This window comes from Nannobrachium achirus (assembly GCF_963921795.1).
Source record: "Nannobrachium achirus genome assembly, chromosome: 3".
Taxonomy (NCBI): domain Eukaryota; kingdom Metazoa; phylum Chordata; class Actinopteri; order Myctophiformes; family Myctophidae; genus Nannobrachium; species Nannobrachium achirus.
The window spans coordinates 32,505,649-32,526,320 of NC_137812.1; the positions used below are offsets into that span (position 1 = coordinate 32,505,649).

Consider the following 20,672-nt stretch of genomic DNA (forward strand, 5'->3'; position numbering starts at 1 on the left):
TATTATTTTCAATGAATAATTTGTAGACTTTCTGTTAAAGTGTAATATTGTGATGATATATTAAAGGCAAGGTGGTGCTATAACTATATCTGCAATTGTGCCCTGAAAAATCAATAATCAAATAACTTTATCAAACGTTCTATTTATATACACACCAAAATAATGAAAGCTGTCAGCTGTATACAAACAATTATTTACAACGTCATAAAATCTCTCAACAAATGCTACGGAATGCCAGCAGAGACCCCTACTGGTCAAAATGATAATTTCAGCACAATCAGTGGTGGGGCAAAAGCATAGCCCTTTATCAGTGAAATGGTACAAATATATAAAGTTGATTTCATAAAAATAAAAATACACAATAGACAGACAATGTTATATATTATATTATTTACACAGCTCAGATCATTCTCATTCATAATCATATCATGGTAATGGTTTTAATTGATGTATGGTCCCTTTCGCCGCCAAAAGAGTCACAGTTTCAGAAGTCTCTCCACAGATGTAAATATTCTACTTGGTCCTTCTGTTTATTCTCAGTATCCAACAGATCAATAAGAGCAGAGTCTGTCTCTAGTCTAGATCAAACAGAGTCACGGTCTGTAGTCAAGCAGGGGATTCTCTGCCACAAGTCCATGCATAGTATGGATCCATAGATTAAGAAACCAAGGAATATTATAAAGAAAGGCACATCTCCTTTATTAAAAAAAAAAAGTAAAACGTTTTTGCTTCCTCCACAAAAAAGAAGAAAACAGAAGAGTCTCAGGGCAAGGCCCCGCTGAAGGTGGCTATAGGCAGGCAGAGGAGAGAGCAGAAGGTATGCTGTAGAGGCCGGATTTGTGGGGAATGGGATTTTCCAAGCCTCCAGTCTGTGGAATCATCAGGCTTGTAACATACGGAGATCTCACATCTGTATGGGATGAAGGGGTTCATTAATAACAATGCTTTTCAGGGTTGTGGTGTGTGTATGTGTTTAAATCTATCTTGTCTATCTGGCTTTACACATTTAATCTGAATTATATCACTGTATTCATCCTTGCCAATGCATTGCTCTCTGTATGCCACTGTTATTACGGCTTACTTAGTGAAGTTTACACACTTTTGTGTGTGTGTGTGTGTGTGTGTGTGTGTGTGTGTGTGTGTGTGTGTGTGTGTGTATATATATATATATATATATATATATATATATATATATATCGTTGTTGTCGGGTGGAAACCTTGTATGTCCAAAACGCTTCGTTTTGCATTTATCATTTTAAAAATGATTTAAACTAGTGAAAACAGCCAATCTACAAGCACACAACGTCTCGCTGTGTGAGGCGTTGTGTGCTTGTAGATCTATTGTTTTCACTACCTTTGTGCGACGGCCTTGTATGATGAAGCAGGGCTTTTTACTTTGCAAAAAAACATACAAATTTGAAACTTGGAGATATGAGGTTTCTGCCCGACAGTGACGATATATCCATCGTGACAGATTGATGTCTCTCATGAAGTGTTTGTCTTGCCTCCATACCTGGCAACACACTGTAGGATTTTCTTCTCATCCTGGTCCAGACAGACAGCGAAGGTTGTGTTGTCAGTCCCACTGACCTGCACCTTGTCCACCTTCACCTCAGTCACACTCAGCTGCTGCAGAGGAAAATATAAGTCACTAATGGATGCTGTCCTGTTGTAAGAGCTTAAATGTTTCCAGAGGCATACGTAACCGTCTGTGAAGGTCTACCGTGTCAATTATTTAGTTGTTGTTTTTTACGCCACTTTCGTCATGTGACTCATCGGTCGACACTTGTTGCACAAAGCATAAACTGACGTTCGTAGAAACACAAAAAGAAACATACAGACACAGCTGGCCTCTATTTTGATTGTCTTAATGCCTTAACTTAAAGGCCTGTCCATACTGTCTCCGACCACCCAACTTTTCATCATCATTCACAGTTCCGACTTTCCGACGCGCAGCTTTCCGAACTCCAATTCGGGGTAAGGCTTTTCAGAAGATGCGAGTGATGTCATTTTGTAGTTGAACCGGACCTTTCCGGCGAAAAGTTCGGTGGTCGGAGACGGAGACAGTATGGACAGGCCTTAAAGTTAAGGCATAAGAGCTGGTATTTAAGACAATCAAAATAGAGCCCTATTAGAGTCATAGAGACACAGCGACACAGAGTGATAGAGGCACAGAGACATCAGAGAAATCTGTCTCACCTGATTGTAACCCTTCTTGGATTTCCCATTTTGTCTCTTCAGGACCTCTGTCATTGTGAGTTGCAGGCATTCCATCTTTGGGTCTAGCAGGAGGGTTTGCACAGTCAAATCTTCAGTATTCATTTTCATACTTTCAAATTAACAAATGGCAGAAAATGAAAACATTCCTGCGTAATTTCCATATCCCACCATAACATAAAATGCTGTTGCATATTTACATTGGTTTATAACATTGGCCAATATGAGAGGAAATGGTCTTTCATCCATAATAGTTGACTATGATGATGATTTAAATAAAACCAGTAGTGAGTGAGTAGATATTGGTAGTGTACCTAGCTTCTCTGGATTTTTACAGGCCTTCATCAAGTTTACAGAAGTGCAGACTTTGCTCTCTCTTTTCCACTGACTTCTCCCACTAATCACCAACTAAGAGAGAGACACAGAATAATATTATTATTTGTATTATAGCAGCATAGTGCTGGGAAGGAACAGTCATTTACAATAGCAATGATTCTCAGTTCATAACACAAGCATAATTGATATTATAATAAGGCTTGATCAACACCAGTTGTCATCAAATACCAAAAGTTGCAAAAAAGACAAATAAACAATGCATTTATAGATAGTCATCTTTTTGTGTGTTAACATGTACTTACTAGCTCGAGTAAGCTTACTATAGATTTCAAAAGTGTGAGAAAGAAGACAACATTGAGTAGTGAAATGTTTTTTACATAAATCCTATAAAATGAAAGGGCTTCTTACCCTGTTGTACACCACATCCAGCTTCAGAGGCACTGCTTCCCGGTCTCCATCAATACCAAACCTCTTACCAGCAGCACCTTTACAGAGGGAAAACACAACACAGACATACATTTAATGATCCAGATCCATGGATGAATTTTACAGAAGCACACCAATATGCCAAAGAGACATTTTGGCAGTGGGCATGGCTTCTAGAGGCATGTAATTTCCAAACTGATCCATGCAACATCACGAAAATTCAAAGAAATGTGGGAACAAATATACAGTATAGGCCTAAATCACACCTAGTGTGAAGTGAGCGGTGCTATTTGTGAGTTAATGTCATTAAGCGGCTTGCGAAGCTTAGCCAATGTGAGGCAAACTTTGTGCCAAGATGTAGGCCACACTTCAGAGCCTGGACATTTAGTGGGCGTACAACAAACTTTGAGCGCTTTGTTCCAGCTGGCCACACTTCAGAGCCCGGACAAAGCCAGATGTTGGAGCTTAGCTCCTTCCAGGAGCACCGCTCAAAAATCAAGTTTACAGTAGATGAAAAAAAAAACAGATTCGGCATGGGTCCATGCCCGCTAAACTGAACTGAAGCTGAACTAAATGGCACATCATGACTATTGTATAGTATTGCATAGCACAGAAAGATTAATGGGAGTGAATTCCTCACTGACTACTGACTATATTTATACATACTAACGCTTTGTTTGCTTTATTATGATTATTTATTACTGTGACACAGGGCTGTATGTGTGCATGTATTGTAAGTGTGTGTGTGTGTGTGTGTGTGTGTGTGTGTGTGTGTGTGTGTGTGTGTGTGTGTGTGTGTGTGTGTGTGTGTGTGTGTGAGTATGTGCATGAAAGAGAAAGAGACAGTCACCCATGGCCTTGACGGCTCGTGTTCCTGCTGTGTGACCCAGCTCTAGTGAGTGAATAAACACCTCTGTCCTCCGCTGGCCTCCAGCTAACGTTAACTGCAACACCAAACACATGCAGTCACACACACATGCATGGTACTGTACATTGGCAGTCAAAACAAGTCAGTAGTGTGTTTCCATTGAATACCTTTGATTAAAAAAATTACTAATATGGTTCAATACCATGGGTATTGGGTGTGTGCGCAGGGGTTAAAGCCAAAAAATATATATTTTCAGACCATTTCACAATATCTGATGTTTGAAACACAACAATATTTGGTGTGCTTCCCTGAAGTTCTGAAATGCCTTCACTGAATGTGTGTGTGCCAATCCATGCTTCATTATATAGAAGTATCTTCTGAAGTTCTGTTGTATTCTATGCTAGTCTGGCCAATTCAAATATTCATATCTTGAAATTATAACTGCTTTTTAGTTTGGAGATCATTGACTAATGTTTTGACGACTTTCACGCCGCGGCCATCTCTACACCTCCCCCTTATTTTTTTATTTTTTTTGTGGATCTGCAATGATCTCAGAAATAACCCCTATGGAATCCTCAAGACTGAAATCAGTTGCCAGGACTGTGAACTTTAACCCCTTCGTGCATGCTTGTGTGTTAGGGCTATTAGCATTCCTCAGAAGTAACATTTTAATATTGGTCTTAAAAATCAAATGTTTAAATGTGTATTTGACAGGGACAATTAAAAAAAACAATGTATCAAGTTATAGAAACAAATAAAATATATATTTGGATCAGAGCAGCACGCATGGCACGCTGTCCCTCTCATATTTTGTTTGTTTTTATAAATTGATGAATTTTTTTTGTATTGTCCCTGTCAAATAAACATATATTTAAAAAAAAACAGAAAACAATGTTATATAAAGTTTCTTCCCAAATTCGAGGAATATTCAAGACTAGAATATTAATTTACGAGCCTGTATGTGTGTGTGTGTGTGTGTGTGCGTGTGCGTGTGTGTCTCAGCATATCTAACCTCAGCCTGATAGAGCTGGATCAGAGCGGGTCGTACTGCGTGACGACAGTAGTACAGCACCAAGTCAGCCAGGATGGGCAGATGCTGCCCATAGGAACTATCACAAGACTGGGACTCGCTTTTAGACGTTTGCTGTGGGACAGTACCACACACACTTTATTCACATGCATAATCACATGTTTGGCCTTTGCCAGATCTTTGGTTATGTAACAGAGAGCAAGATCACAAGTTGTTACTCAGTGTTTCTCAGACTTTCAAATGTCAAGGTCTCCCCCAAGGTCTCCCCCACAGTTTCATTTGGTTCTATTTGTACACTGTCAGAGGTACAGACTTGTATAGGTCAATTTGGACCCCCCTAAAGGAACCCCTGGAGTCCCTGGAATCCACTTTGAGAACTACTGTTGTAACTGAATGAATTTGAATAATGGCAATACTCTTTTTTACAGTAGAGACAGACAGGACACAGGGAGAGAAAGATGCAGAGAGACAAGTACTGTAGCAAAGATTGTTGGGAACGGGTCAGGCTAGGTGCCTGGACCACTGGCACACGGCCCAGGCACTCTGAAATGTGCCTTCAGTAATATATTGAACATTGTGTTATCCTTTTAGCCTAAATGTTTTACTGTACCTCTGTGCTGTTTACATTTTGAGACCAAAAAAGTATTCCATCAATCAAACAATGCAATAATGGTAAATGGTATGGCATCGGTGTGGTAAATGAAATAAATGGGTGTTTTACCTGGCAGACGACACTGGCAGGCAGATTGAGCAGGCTGAGTGTGTTTCTTTCGTACCAAGGGTCCAACATTCCAAGGAGGTGGGCAATGTCGTTAGTACTGTCTTCTGTGCCCGAGGAGTTGAGGTCCTGGTTTAGAAAATGAATCAAAACAAGTTAGACTAATTTCGGCAGAAACGTAAAATAAACCAGTAGATCAGATCAACAATGCATCAATACTTTTTATGAATAGTTTTTAGTCATTTGAATGAAATGTCATCAAATTGTTTTCAGAGTAGGTGACCATATGCACCCAGCTGAAGTCCCCAATGCTAAACCATTCTTCCTCTTAGCGAAAGGAGAGAACAACCAGGTGCTCAGTGGAGGTACAAGTTGAAAAAAAACATATGGTTGGTGCTTCTAGGATCACCGGGACTAAAACTTGAAAGAAGAGGAGCAAATCCGAGCACTCAAAAAGTAAAGGTGGTGTAACATCAAGGTGCTTTATTCATTACAAAAAGGTTAAAAAGCCAACAGGCATCGACCCACTGGTCTTCATCAGGGCAAGTGGTATTCTTCCACTTACATTAGACGAGGCACTCGCTTTCAGAGGACTGCTTGAAGGACTAGGAGACCTCTTGCACACCGGCCCCGCTGCAGAGTCCCTCCTCACAGGCACAAAGTAGAACTGCAGCTTGAATGCCCTGCTGAGACGTGGACACACATTCTCCCTCTTCCTCAGGCTGCTGTAGGCGCGTGCCACCTTCCCTGCCACGTGATCTGCTCCAAACACCACCACCCGCAATGTATCTTGTGTCTTACTGTCCTCATCACTAACGCTCAGAATGGGCCTCCTACGGAAGCAGACATGTTTGAGAGTCTGAGCCTGTGGCTCGGGGCTACGCAATTGGACCTGCTGGGGCAAAGAGTTGGAGCGCTTGGACCGCACCCTAGAGAGGTCTGCAGATTCTGGGTTGCCCAAGCTCTTGGCCCTGTGAAGTAACCGAGAGCTCTTGGGCTTGACGAACAGCCGGTAGAAGTGTTGGCTGAGGCGAGCAGAGGATTTACTCATGGTCTTTGGGGAGGATCTCTCCGGAACTGGAGAGGAACAAGGCGAGGAGGCGCTATCCTCATCCGGGTCCTCAAAGAAGTCGCTGTCTGTGCCAGAGGTGATAGAGTAGAGTGAAGGTGGGTAAGACTCGGAGGCTATGGACAGGGTGGAGAACATAGAGTCTTTGGAGGCAGTGGAGAGCGAGGAGATGTTTGAGAAGGTGGAGACGCGGTGCTGGGTCCTGTAACTATTTGGGAAGATGGACGTGGCAGGTGGCTCCACTCCATCCTCCTCCCTGTCTCCTTCTTCTTCTTCTAGTTCAATGTCTGCACCATCCTCCTCATCTTCATCATATGTGTCATTCTCCTCCTCTTCCCCTCCATTAGTGGTCTGAATGTCCGCCAGGTCTTGTGCGTTCTCCAAAAGGGTGTTCAGAATATCTGCGGTCACAATGAAAGCAAAACGGACACAGAGTAAACTTCTGCTTTCTTTCATAGAAACAAATCCCTCAATACATTTAGAGTATGCTTTTCAGCAAACATGCTGGATACATTACCAAAATTATCTTTGTCCCAATGAAAAATGTAACACTTGGCTGTGGGAACGGGTAGAGTCTGCAACATTCCTAAGAGGGGGACAAAAGAATCTAACTTTAAAAAAAGGAATTAAGACACATACAATCACTGCTAATATACATTAAAGTACAACAGTACTTGAATGCTTTCCTGTAACATATCACTCTGATTTGTTCACAATCAAATTGAGACGGACAGATATACTCACTGAGTTTGCACACCTAAAGATGACTAATATTGTCTTTATAGTCAAAAAAAAAATCAGCAACCAGTTACACCGAGGGTGAAACATGAAATTAATAGTATGACATATAATCACGTTGTGTTTTGTGATGTGGTTCCCTTTCATAGCATTAATTGATTGTGTTGACAGTCTAGGTTTATTTGAGACTAGAGTGTCCTGTGTTCTCACCGTCACTGTCTGAACTCGTCCCATTGGACGCTGGAATGCCTATCCTCTCCCGCATCTTCTCCAGGCCCTGGATCACATGAGCCCGGCCCATCTGCAGGCCATCCATGGCAGCAGCCGTCTCTAGGATGTCACTTACCATGGAGTAGATCTCTCCCAACTCATCCACATTTAGTGCCTGATAAGAAACATTTGAGATAGTCACTGTTAATTAAGCTGCCAGTGGTGGGGTTACATGTCTCCATTCCGACATGTCTCCGAGTCCTTTCCAACACTAACCTTATCCCTAACCCTAACCCTAACCCTAAACATAACCTCTATGGAAGTGTTGCCACTCCGACAATAAGAAGTCCATGTCGGAGTGGCGACATGTCGGAATGGAGAGCGACCCCCAGTGGTGGATGCATAACGCAAAAATATGTACGTTTCTTCTTGTTCTTTGAAAGGTATTAATGTGATTACAAGGCAGTCGTATGTATTGTGTTTCATTGTGCGGCAGTGCAATATATTTCAATTTGTTTCTTCATACTTTAAAATATAGGCATTCAAATAGTATATAGCGTTCAGTTTGTCTTGAGGTTCCATGTGAAAATGCTAAATGGAAAAAATAAGGCGGAACTGTATGGTTTGTTTTGGTCTGGTGACTTGGAGAAAGATGTGAATCAACTTGATGAAAACGTAATTCAACTTGATGAAGCTGACGTTAAATATGTCATTTTCACATTTACAAATTGGGGTAACCACTTAGTCTCTATAAAGATATATATGTTACAGTCATTTTGGGTAACTCAGTGAGACTGTGGTAAGAGCGCTCGTTTTGTAGTTCACCACACACTAATCACTACCAGATGGCGACGCAGCCATTCAATAGTGAAGGCGCTGACGTCACTCGTTTGCGACTCTCTTTCTTTATTTACTAGCCTAGCCTAGCCTAGCCTAGCGGCCACTCGCGCCTGCGGCGCTCGGGGGCGAAGAGCAGGACCAAGGTCCGCTGGCCTTCGCGCCGCTTGCAATGTCGTGGACAATCGAGTGGCTCCGCCTGGAGGACGTTGTTGTGGCGACCGCTTGTTCCGCCCCGTGCGGCACGGCAAGCGCTCCGTTTCTCTAATTCTCTGAGACGCAAAAAAAACGTGACATATATATATTGTTTTAAATTGTTCTAACTCAAGTGGATGACAGAGTCCACACCACTAACAATTACAATGTGATAATATAGTTGCCCGTCTAAATCAGTAGCTGTCAAACTACTACAAGGAATTGATATATATTTGGTCGTGGACCCCCATCTGAAAATGTTTGTGCCAGGACCCCCAGAAAATTTAAAATTATTCAACATTTTCAAGGTAAAAAAGCAGATGTACAAGCGCACCGTGAGCTTGTATATCTGCTATTTCTGAATAGTAAACGCTAAAATCTAAGATGATACAGATGCTTTCCCGGGTTAGACATACCTGCAGGGCTGTATGGATGCTGTGTAGAAGGTATTTGGTGCCTAAGGCAGACTGGTAGGCGTGTTTGATCAGGGTGACGTAGGTCTCTCTCTGGGAGTGACGGACACGACACAGCTGCTCGGCCACAGACAGAAATTCAGCAGGCACCTCAGCTGGGTTCATCAACAACACCGTTCTAAGTACAGGAACACATCCATAGTTTTAGAGATCATGTGCATGTGCATGTGCGTGTTAAGACTGTCACAATTCCGATTCGAATCGCGAATCAAACCGAAATTGACGTTCAATTCAGTGAATCGAAATCACAACCCGAATCGCGATTCACTTCCGTGCATGAAAATGTCAGTTGTTGGGGCATAAAACCCAAAATGTATATCGTTTATAAACGTTGTTATTCTCATTCTCATTTGTTATTATTCAAATAAAAGTGACTTATTGAAGAAACAAGTGTTTTTCTTTATAAATTAAGACAATACCTAAATGAATAGTCATATAGCTCTCAGTACTGAAAAAGGAGATTTAAAAAAATAGTATCTCCTATATTGTATCGAAAATTGAATCGAATCGTGAGCTTAGAATCAATCAAATCGTGGATTTGGCATATCGTGACTGCCCTAGTGCGTGTGTGTTAGTTTGCACGTGCGTGCGTGGGTGTGCGTATGTGTGTGTGCGTGCGTGCGCACACGTGTAAATGTGGAGGAGGAACACACATGTACAATAAAGAGGAATTGTCATGTTGAACAGGAAGTTGTGGGGCAGTTATTCAGAGGGCAGGGATGGGGAGTTTCCAAGAACTTACACGACACATTTAAAACACGACAGTTTGATTTGTCAAACGTTAGTGACCAGGGTGAAAATAAAACTGATGAGCTTCACCTACTGCCTATACTAAAGAGCATCAGTAAATTTAAAGAAGCAAGAAAAAAAGTTCAGTCTGAAAATAAATGTGGTATTTCTGTCTGTTTACAGTGAAATTAGAACAAATTTGAAATTTGTATTCTAACACAGTTCACTTCACGCAAGTGTCTATGCACCTGTTTCCGTGGGAGTTTACTGGAGATTATTTGGACCACACTTCCGGTTTAAAAGCAGACATACAAGCTCACGTCGCGTCGCAGATGCAACCCGTTGTGAGCTTGTAAATCACACTCGTCTGCAGCGCCGGAAGCTCGGTACAACGTCTGCGCAATGCACTATGGGACGTTGGAAACCCGTGGATATAATATTCATAATTCATAAACATTATTCTTGAACACTGCCCTTACATGTAACATTAAATATACTTGTTCTTTGGACATACATGGTCTTGGAGGCCTGGTTCGAGACGTTCAGACCTTGTTCCTCTCTCACCAGTCGGTGATAGGATATGCCTGGGGAACAAGCAGGATTGATTCATTTAATCACAGCAATAATGCCAATAAAATGTAACAATTACAGAGATATGATATAATCAAATAAGTTTAGTGTGTACTCAAGGGCTAGTTGTCTGGAGCCAGAGAAGAAGTTATTTAACCACATAGACAAGACCTAAATACTAAAGACTACAATATATCTGAGAGTTTCAAGCAGCATGTACTGTACATTTGTTATGTGGTTGGTTCATTAACAATTCAGTCATTCAATGATATTATAGGTCTACTCTTCATTTTCATACTTCTCAAAAAGCAGAACACACATGCGTGACACGGACGTGTGTGTGTGACGTATGTGTCTGCATGATAATGTTTCTTTTAAGACTACATCCGCTTTCCAACAATGTAATATTAATACAATAAAGTACTTCTCTATTCCCCATTGTGCAACTTGAACAACCCATAGTTACTCAGTTCAATCTGCATCTGTGGGTTTCATTTCACACTGTAAGTGAAATCATTCTCAAGATGTTCTCTTTCTGATATTGAATCCTTTCTTCTCAGGTGTGTTTAGACACGGTTGGACATTGCCACTAGGGGGAAGCGAAGTACAACTGATAGACAGAGAAGAGAGGCACTAAATAGTGACCTGGAGCCAGTGTTGATTTCACAGCAAATTTAGATTCAGTTTTAGTCATAGTCTTTTGAATAAAACTCCATTTAGTTCCAGTCACATTTTAGTCATCTGAAATGTTTTAGTTTTAGCCTAGTTTTAGTTGACTAAATATCATGTGATTTTAGTCAACAAAATGTACAGTTAATTTAGTCAATGGAAATGTATCTTAGCAGGCCGTGATGGCATCGTGACAACACTTTCAATATATTTACTCACAGTTTATTTAGTTTTTATTTAGTTTTCGCCAGAGAAAGAAAGGTAGTCGACGAAAATTCTTCGTCATAGTCGTAGTTGATGAAATCAGCACTGACCTGGGGCCTTGATCTCCTCTTGCAGTGTGGTGAGGAGGTTTCTGCACACACTGCTGTAGGGCTCTGGCCAGCTCAGGAAACCATGGAACACGCTGATGGCCTCCTCCAGCAGCCCAGTGTCTGGAGGACAGTGCGGCGTCTGCAAGTGGAGCAAGCAAAGAGGGTTTTCAAATGATCGTACACGCAAAGTACAGCAGGTGACATGGTACTGTACTTAACCCATTTAGACCTGGCTGGAACGCATTACTTTAACCATTATTTTAAGCTTTAACTATTAAAAAATAGCAGATATACAAGCTCACAGCGCTGCACCGATTGCCGCACTGCAAGCTTGTAGATTTGCAATTTTTGAAAAAGTCAAACGTTTTCATATTAATTAAGGACCCCCACAATTATAGCTATTTGGCCGCGGACCCTCATCTCAAAATATGTTGTTCCAGGGACACCCAGTAGCAGAAATTTGAGTTACAAATGTTTGCTTTGGAAAATATATATTCAAAAATGTCATGATTTTTCAAAAATACAAGCTTGCAGCGCTTGTGCCGCCGTGTGAGCTTATACGGTATACAGTATATGCTATTTTTCAATAGCTAAAGTATAAAATAATTCCAGGTCTTCAACCAGGTCCAGGTTAAGTAAATGTAAAGGAATAACAAGTAGGATTAAAACAATGTACAGTAATAGACCAGGGATCAGAAACCTTTTTGACATGAAGTGCCATGTTTTCATTTTCTCGATAGTCACTGTGCTAAAACAACATTACGTTTAATTATGAAACCACATCCAGATGTTATAAATCCAACTGATTTTGATTGTCTTTCATTTTTTTATCATCTTTAGAAATATTTTCCTATAAAACGATATGACATATCCTTTTGCAAAATGGAAGCATGCGATTCCAGATGAAGTGTGGCAAGCACGCGATTCCCGATTAGGCCGGCCGATTTGACATGCCGGTATACGGTAGCTCATGTGTGTGCTGCCAAAACTGTGGAAGGAGTAGCGCGCCAAACAGCTTGCCAAACTTTAGGCTTTATGTGAGAATAAAGTCGCACAAGTCAAGTACTATACTGTACTAATAATACAGTAATACCTGGGCACTTCATGAGAGAATACCCAAATAAAATACTGGAGCACTCAGCTGTTACACCCGAATGTATTATTTTGCAGGGGTTTCGACGTCAGTCACCATCAAAATAATATATAAAGAATAACATCTGGCTTAAATTACATCTGGAGAAAAACACATTAGTAAAGGTGAAAATAACAATAAAAAAACATTTGGAGTGTGAAATGTTTACCTGAAGAAGAGTGGATGAGAACATGATCGCAAGAGGAGCCACCAACTCATACTGACTCAGCTCCAGAACCTGCACACACACACACACACGCACGTGCACGCACACATGCGCGCGCGCACACACACACACACACACACACACACACACACACACACACACACACACACACACACACACACACAGTAGTAATTATGAATCATGATCATATTAATGTTCAACATCATGGGTCCATTTCAGCCACTGACATTCACAAACACTGCAAATTAAATGTAGCCTACCATAGACCAGGCGTCTTCAACAGGGGGTCCGGGACCCCTAGGGGGTTCTCAGAGTTACTACAGGGGGGCACGCCAAATCTTTTAAATTAACACTTTGAACCTTTGCATGCTGATGAGAACTTTAGACAAAAATAGCAGATCTACAAGCTCTCTACAAGGCCTCGCAGCGCGAGGCGTTGAGAGCTTGTAGATCGGCTATTTTCTGCAAATAGGTTTGGTGTAGAGGTAAAAATGAGCAGACCAAGTACAGAGTGAAAGGTCAAGTTAACTAAAAACACAAATCCAACATAGACTGATGACAATGCTGTCAAACAAGTCTATGAATCTATCTATGAAATCGATGAAAATCTGCATCATGCATTCATACAATGTGTAGAGGGGTCCCTGCTTCATCTCTTTCTCAACTAAGGGGTCCTTGGCCTGAAAACGTTGAAGACCCCTGCCATAGACAGTTGTTAATGGCCTGGACACAGTTTGCACATTAGTTATTGTGGAAAGACCTCCTTCTTTAACAGACATACATGCAACAGGAGACAAGGCTTTCCCCAACCAATATGGCACATGGCTCAAATGAACAGCAGGGGTCAAATGTACTAACTACATATCTACAGCCAGGTACATGTATCTAAACAACCAGTAGGGGTCAGCAGTGGCAATATTACACAAAGTGGTTGATGAAATCAGAGAAAGGGTAGAAGGGAGTTGGAGTTGACTGCAGATAACTGTGTGATGAGCATGTACCATCATTTTGTACTTTATAATATTATTTTATCATCAACGAATGTTATAAATTTGTCATTATAAATTAATAAAATAATCTGAAACAAATTATACAACAAATGATTCAATTATTAAACTAAAGGTTAGTGTTACCTCTCTGGTCTTACTGATGATCTGTTGCATGAGGATGAGGAAGTTCTCTGGGTCTCTCTTCACCAACTCCTCCAGACTCCAGCGGTTCATTGCCAGGCCTCCTGAGCACATCAGAACTGGGAAAAAGTAGAAGAAGTTCACAATATAAGTCATCACACAGTACTCGTCAGGCACGTTTATCTGTTTGTAAAAAGTTTCCTATCCAGACCATGAATGGAGTTTTTTACTAAGGTGAAAGAAAGGCAAATGCCCTATTTCCATGCCATACCTGAAGGCAGCATTCAAGAGAATTGCCTTGTCCAAACTCTCCCGAACTTGAACGCAGCATCTTATGTTGAAAGAATTGCCCTCTCTGTGTAGAAATCCATGCTGTACGCCAAATCTCCAGTATTGACTTGATTTGGCTTAGTTCAGTGTGGTATAAAGCACCGAAAATAGCCATCCTCTAAGCTCCCAACACATCGCAGCGAGACACGTTGTGAGCTTAGAGGTATGCTATTTTCAATATTTCCACCAAAAGGCCCTTTTGGAATTTCAGCCCCTGCCTCTCCAATATTCTCGGCATGTCTCTGGTACTCGTGTCAAAATAATAAGAGAATGCAATGAACTTCATTGTCACATCACATAATTACAGTTGTAAATAGAGATGCAATTCTGGGAAATTGCAAGTGTGGTTGCCCTGACGCGAGTCGCGAGGAATTCACTGGGAAATGTATTCCGTCTTACCATTTGTCCCTTTCATTCCCATACACTGTATATGGATATCTCTGTATCTGTCAGTCCTTGCCCCTATTTGAGTGGTATTAACCATTCTGTCCTTGTTCCTTTTATGCCCACATATGGAGATCCCTGATGTCATCAATATTAAGCCAATATCTTGGAAAAGGTCTGCAAGTCTGAGAGGGTACACTTGGAACCAAAAGGACCCGTCCCATTTGTCCACTCTCTGAGTTGAAATTAGTTTGAGAATCTTTAAGTTCTCAAGAAGGAGGTTCTCCAAGGACAAAAAATGCTAAACTACATACCGGTACAGTACACAAAATGTACCAAAAGAAAAACATCTACGTGATATTAATAAAAAGGGAACACAAACACAAGGGAACACAAAAGTACAATAGTTACATTGCAAAACAGGGGTTTTCCCCCAAAAATACATGTTTTAATTAGTTTAATCCCAGTGGGACAGAAAAACCAGGGCAGATTGTTTTTATATTGGAAATGGGGAAAAAAGATTTTTCATAGCCTCATTATTGCTAATTGAAGTACCAAAAGAAAAACATCTATGTGATATAAATAAAAAGGGAACAAAAAAGTACAGTAGTTACATTGCAAAACAGGGGTTTTCCCCCGAAAATCTATGTTTTAATTAGTTTAATCCTCTGAAACAGGCAGACGACTGAGAGATAGAAAGAAAGCGCAGTGCATCTTGGGTAGGAAGTTGTGGAATTATAGTCTGGCTGTCAACATAACATGTATTTTAATTGTAATTCTGCCCATTTAAAATATATTACCCAATCGAATCTCTTAGTTACATCAGACTGGTTCATGTGAACCAGACTTTTGAAGCTTATTCATTATAAGTATCGAAATACTATGACCGCGCAGCGCCGTACTGCGCCCCGGCTGTGCTCCGCATCACCGCACCACAGTGAAAGAACAAAAGGACTTCGTCCCACTGCATAACTCCACCCCCGGTAGCAAAAGTGAATGATTTTTTCTGGTTGGCCAGTCAGGGAGTCTCAGGGACCAATCAGAAAATCAGATTGGTGTTCTTTAACCCATTAAGATCTGAAAAAACAATATTGCTATCTCAGTGGTTCTCAAAACATTTTCATGTCAAGGACCCCCAAAATGATATGTATTTGGCCGCAAACCCCCATCTCAAAATATTTTTTTCCGGGGAACCCCAGAAGCAAAGATTTTAATTAAAACGTTCGCTTCAAATAGCCAACTAATGTGCTTACTGTAGCTAAAATCTAAAATGACAAAGATGCTTTCCCGGCACACATCAGTTCATCATTATCTTGAACGTTGTCTATGGTGTGTACATGGATGGTTTGTGTGTGTAGGAGGCAGATATACAAATATGATTCGCCAGCCTATGCCACATCAGACTCCTGTCGCATGACTCCCTGCACTCATGCACTGCAGTGTGTGGCATAACTTCCTCCCCAAGTGTCAACCCTGAGCACTTCCGCCTGCACATACTAACATGTGTTTTTGATGGCAATGAACTCATTTGCTCTCTGGTTGCAACCGTCAGGTCGCAGGTACTATCAAAACCTCCACCGGCTGTCCGTCCGTCTATCAGTCAGTCTGTCCGTCACGTCACACTTTTCCCCTACTCATATGTCCGCCACCGTTGCCCCGATCCTACCAAACTTTGCACACACACTCCTTTGGCTGCTAAACCACAACCTCCACTCCTCATTTCTAACATGGCTCTCTTCTAGCACCACCATGAGGCCGATTCTTGCAAGACACAGTTTTGGACATTGCTCTTACAGATTTTGCCCTAAAATCACGCAAAGCGGTACACAGTATCACTAAAGTCATGTCATCAACATGGATCTGTCCTATTTCCCATATTCCCTCCTAATTGGCTACCATTGCCTTCTAAAGTTTGTGTTTGCGACGGTCACTTATCACCCGATTTAGGGAGTCTTACTGGTTTAGGGTTAGAGATGTGTTTTCCTTGTGTTGAAAAAGGTGAGAAACAGACTGACTTAACAGTAAGTAAATAAATGATATAATGCAAATGGACAAGATGTTAAAATCTCAGTGGATTTTTTTTGCCTAATATTTATCCCCCCCCCCCCCTCCCCACACAGCAAAATCCTGTGTTCATTTAACTCTGATTCCAGTAAGGGTATATTTTCTAACATGGTGCCCATAGGCCCCATAACCTAATGTGAGGTTGGCAAAATGGCCTTTCTGTGTTCTCCTTCTCCCCTTGTCCGCTAGGGTAGGTACTCTCACAAAAAACATGCAGTAATCATGGTCTCTATACTGCCTCCCCCCAGGTGAATGGAACTGGTTGGAATAACGTGTTCCTTCCACACACTACGTCAGTCTGTAGCTCTGACCTGGACTGACCTGTCCTGGACTATGCGGAATTGTGGATGAAATCAGCCTGCACAGGAACTCCTGAACAGAGTGGAGTTAGAGTGTGCCAAGGTTGGCCTTAGGCTAAATGCCAAGAAAACTGAGGTTATCACCTATAACTTACCGGAACATCCACCTCGGACAGCAACAGGAGGCACTGTGCTGAAGGAAGTCAAGGACTTAAAGTACTTGGGCTCATGGGTCAACTCAACCGAGCAAAATCTTAAAGTGAGGAAGGCACTTGAATGGAAGGCCCGGAAGGCCATAAACCTTAGTATGGAACTCCAACCTCCTCGTCAAATCAAACTCAGCTTCTTCTTTGCAACTTCTGTTAGAGTCTGTTCTCCTCTACGGAAGTGAATGCTGGACCCTGCCTGAAGCCAACCCTGCAGAGGTCTCTAGATGCATGCTACACCAGAATGTTGCGTGCAGTGCTTAACATCAGCAAGAGTGTACATGTCACCAACAAGATCCTGTATGAGGGATTACCAAGAGTGAGAAAATAGTAGCCAGGAGAATAAGACTAGTTAAAGGCATCAAGAGCTGCCAGCCAGCAAAATGGTGCTGTGGGAACCAACACATGGGCATGGGTCACAAGGACGTCCCACACTAACATATTGTATGTGGATGTACTCAAGAAAGATGCAGGAGCACAAAGTACCAACAAACTGGCCAGATGTATGGAGAACTGGGATGACCTGTCCTGAAGCGACGATGGAGGGCTCGTCTGAGGACAACCTATAGAGAGTAGTCCAATCGGGGAAACTCCCCCCTGTCTGTCAGGTTAAAAGAAGCGGCTTGGACTCCTCATGCATAGAAGGAAGCATGAGGTCAGACCGTTGCTCTCCCCAGGTTGGCAGATGGAGTGTAGCACATAGGATTTGCAAATCTTCTGAAATGTCACAATTGTGCAAATTGTGAAATTTGCAAAGCAAAACAAACAGCAGTCAGTGAAGGTCATCAGTCGGTGAAAAATTGAATCTGAAAATCTTGCATCAACCCTTGACATGCTGGGTGTCTTATTTTAATGTATTTTAATTGCATCTGAGGTACGTTGGATTGTGTCAGTCACTGCAACTCTCTCTCTCTCTCTCTCTCTCTCTCTCATTTAGCTGTAACTCTCTCATTTAGATTATATGCATGTGTGGTACAGTTACTATACACCAAGAGTCCACCTGTCCGCTTAGACTTAGAGCATACAGTACATGGGGAAAATGGCAGCCCGGGGGCCACATGCGGCCCCTGGAGTTAGTGTGGAAATATAGTGGCATTCTCCATCATCAAAGTTGCCCAACCCTTGCTTAGAGGGAATGGTCACTGCAAGTTATGAGATATATTTCTTATATATCCTGATGGGATGACAATTACCTCAGGCTACAGTGGTCACAGAATGGTTTTGATCAGTATGAAAATTATGTGAGTCATATGCTATGATCTTTGCAATCACCAATCATATCTCAACCCATCATCTAAAACAGTGGTTTTCAAAGTGGGTGACACGACGGCAGTCCAGGGGTGCTGCGAGATAATTTGATAATATTTGAAATTTATTTGGACACTTAAAAATATACTTAGTATCATTTTAAACTTGAAGAACAACGTTATTTTCAGTCAGTTCTAACCAAAATGGCTATTATCTCAACATTTCCCTTGCAACATAAGCGCTAAAATATGCCATAAATATGTAGGTGATGGGAGTGAAAATTATGAATATAATATAGGGGTGCCTCGGATGAAAAAAAATATGTATAGGGGTGCCCTGAGCCAAAAAAGTTTGGGAACCCCTGATCTAAAACACAATGTTCCATCCCTCCAGTAGTCAGTTTGAGACTTATCTCGTGTGTAGAGAATAGTGCTGTTGTGCAGAGAGCATCTAGTATCAACTGTACACAGTAAAATCCTCTGTTAATTTAACTCTCAGAGTTTAATTAACAATGAGGATTTAGGGTCCATGCAGGTCCAGAAATTACTTTAGCTACAAATAAACTAGAATTCATTGTTTATTCAAAACATCTGAAAAACATGTGAAAACCTACCACCATGACAGAAATAATAATATATAATAAAAACCGTTATAGCCGTTCATCTTGTCCTTACCATTCCAGTGTTGTGCTGCTGTGGGGCTTTGTCTGAGGCCATCAAGACATCTATCAAAGGCATGCTGGATCCGATCCTCTGTACACGTTGTGTGCTGCATATTCAACACCGAGGTCTGCAAAGGGAGAAGATAATGTTTATAAGATGTCTTTAAACATTATAGATTCTCTAAATAGAAGCCAACAGTAGGGCTGCACGATTTTGGGAAAATATCTAATTGTGATTTTTCTGACTAATATTGCGATTGCGATTTGATTTCGTGATATTTATATATTTATTTTAAGGTACGATAAGTGATAGTTTTTTGGTTAAAGCAAAACCACCGCACACGACGTCCCTCATGTCCCTCACGCAAGTATATCACGCTCCTCATCCTGCCGACAACGCCAGATTGTAGTGATGCGCGGAAGCGAGGATTGAACCCAGGGCTCCCACTCGCCAGACCGACACACAAACCGTCGTGCCAATAGGGTTGAGCCCGATTAGTAGGGCTGTTGTGTGCTGGTTCATGGCTGTACTAAGTGTGGGGGCTACACATGCATAAACCGGATGGATTGTTCAACATATTTTACTTCCAAGACAGCCAACAACATGTCTTTTTCTGGGGCTTTTTGGGCTTCAATTGCTGGCAGGGGTGTGCCAGACACAGGTGTGTGCCAGTCACAGTTGTGTGCCTAGCACACACCCGAGCATGCATGGGTTCTGCCAGAATTTGGGACCTATAGCGCTATCCTCTAGTCTAGGATGACAACGCTCGCCCCCACAGAACAAGGATCATCATAGAGTACCTCCAGAATTTGGGAGTGGAGAGGATGGAATGGTCTGTCGTCCAGACCTCAACCCAATTGAACACTTGTGGGATCAGCTTGGGTGAGCTGTACGTGCTAGAGTGACCAACATAACCACGTTGGCTGACTTGCAACAAATCCTGGTTGAGGAATGGGATGCCATCCGATGCCATCCCACAGCAAAATGTGGCCAGGTTGGTCACCAGCATGAGGAGGAGGTGCCAAGCTGTTGTGGCTGCGTATGGATCTTCCACACGCTACTGAGGTCCCTGATACTGAGTGTAAAGTGAATAAAGTGTATAAATGTTGTTGTTTTTTCCTTGTCCTTATTAGCACTATTACAGGCCATTTTGTAAATGTTTTGGTCGACGCTACCCACGTTTAGCTGTGTTGCTCATTCCAATGAATGCCCACGATGCTTACAAGTTGTACCTCGTTGTAAAGGTGACTAATCAATGATAAAAAATAGTATAAAACAAAATTAAAGGGCAGATATAATGGACCGAACTCAAGTTTCCTTACTTTTTGTGCATGGTTATAGCTTACAATAAGACTGCCAGGACCTTAAGGCAAGGGGAGGGGGCTGCCGCTATCGTTCGCGGAAAGCCCCGCCGGTGGCCCACACAAAAGAATATTAATAATCATACTAAAAAAAAAAAAAAAAGGGCATCCCCTAAAAACATGATTCTACCTACTATGTCCCCTCAGGAGCTCATACAGTATGTCACCAACATCCCATTCCCATACACCCACACAAGCACACACATTTTGGAGTCTCGCTGTGGGTCTGTCCCAGCAGGCATGCATGGACACTGAGGGAGCAAGAGCCGA

General features: G+C 41.8%; 1 protein-coding gene across 1 annotated transcript in view; it reads right to left on the reverse strand.

Annotated features, from left to right (window-relative positions):
- Window positions 1-762: 762 nt before the first annotated feature.
- Window positions 763-20,672, reverse strand: part of pik3r5 (phosphoinositide-3-kinase, regulatory subunit 5) — a gene marked incomplete at its 3' end in the record, with an annotated part of 33,310 nt that continues 13,400 nt past the window's right edge. The window contains exons 2-18 of the mRNA XM_080721061.1: window positions 19,054-19,168; window positions 13,852-13,967; window positions 12,701-12,769; window positions 11,400-11,538; window positions 10,361-10,430; window positions 9,061-9,235; window positions 7,613-7,787; window positions 7,182-7,250; window positions 6,161-7,065; window positions 5,599-5,724; window positions 4,860-4,991; window positions 3,830-3,923; window positions 2,962-3,038; window positions 2,532-2,625; window positions 2,200-2,282; window positions 1,514-1,629; window positions 763-910 (exon numbers count right to left, since the gene is read on the reverse strand). Coding sequence (XP_080577187.1) covers window positions 763-910; window positions 1,514-1,629; window positions 2,200-2,282; window positions 2,532-2,625; window positions 2,962-3,038; window positions 3,830-3,923; window positions 4,860-4,991; window positions 5,599-5,724; window positions 6,161-7,065; window positions 7,182-7,250; window positions 7,613-7,787; window positions 9,061-9,235; window positions 10,361-10,430; window positions 11,400-11,538; window positions 12,701-12,769; window positions 13,852-13,967; window positions 19,054-19,153 — 2,688 coding nt within the window. The 5' untranslated portion in view covers window positions 19,154-19,168. The remainder of the gene's footprint in view (window positions 911-1,513; window positions 1,630-2,199; window positions 2,283-2,531; window positions 2,626-2,961; window positions 3,039-3,829; window positions 3,924-4,859; window positions 4,992-5,598; window positions 5,725-6,160; window positions 7,066-7,181; window positions 7,251-7,612; window positions 7,788-9,060; window positions 9,236-10,360; window positions 10,431-11,399; window positions 11,539-12,700; window positions 12,770-13,851; window positions 13,968-19,053; window positions 19,169-20,672) is intronic.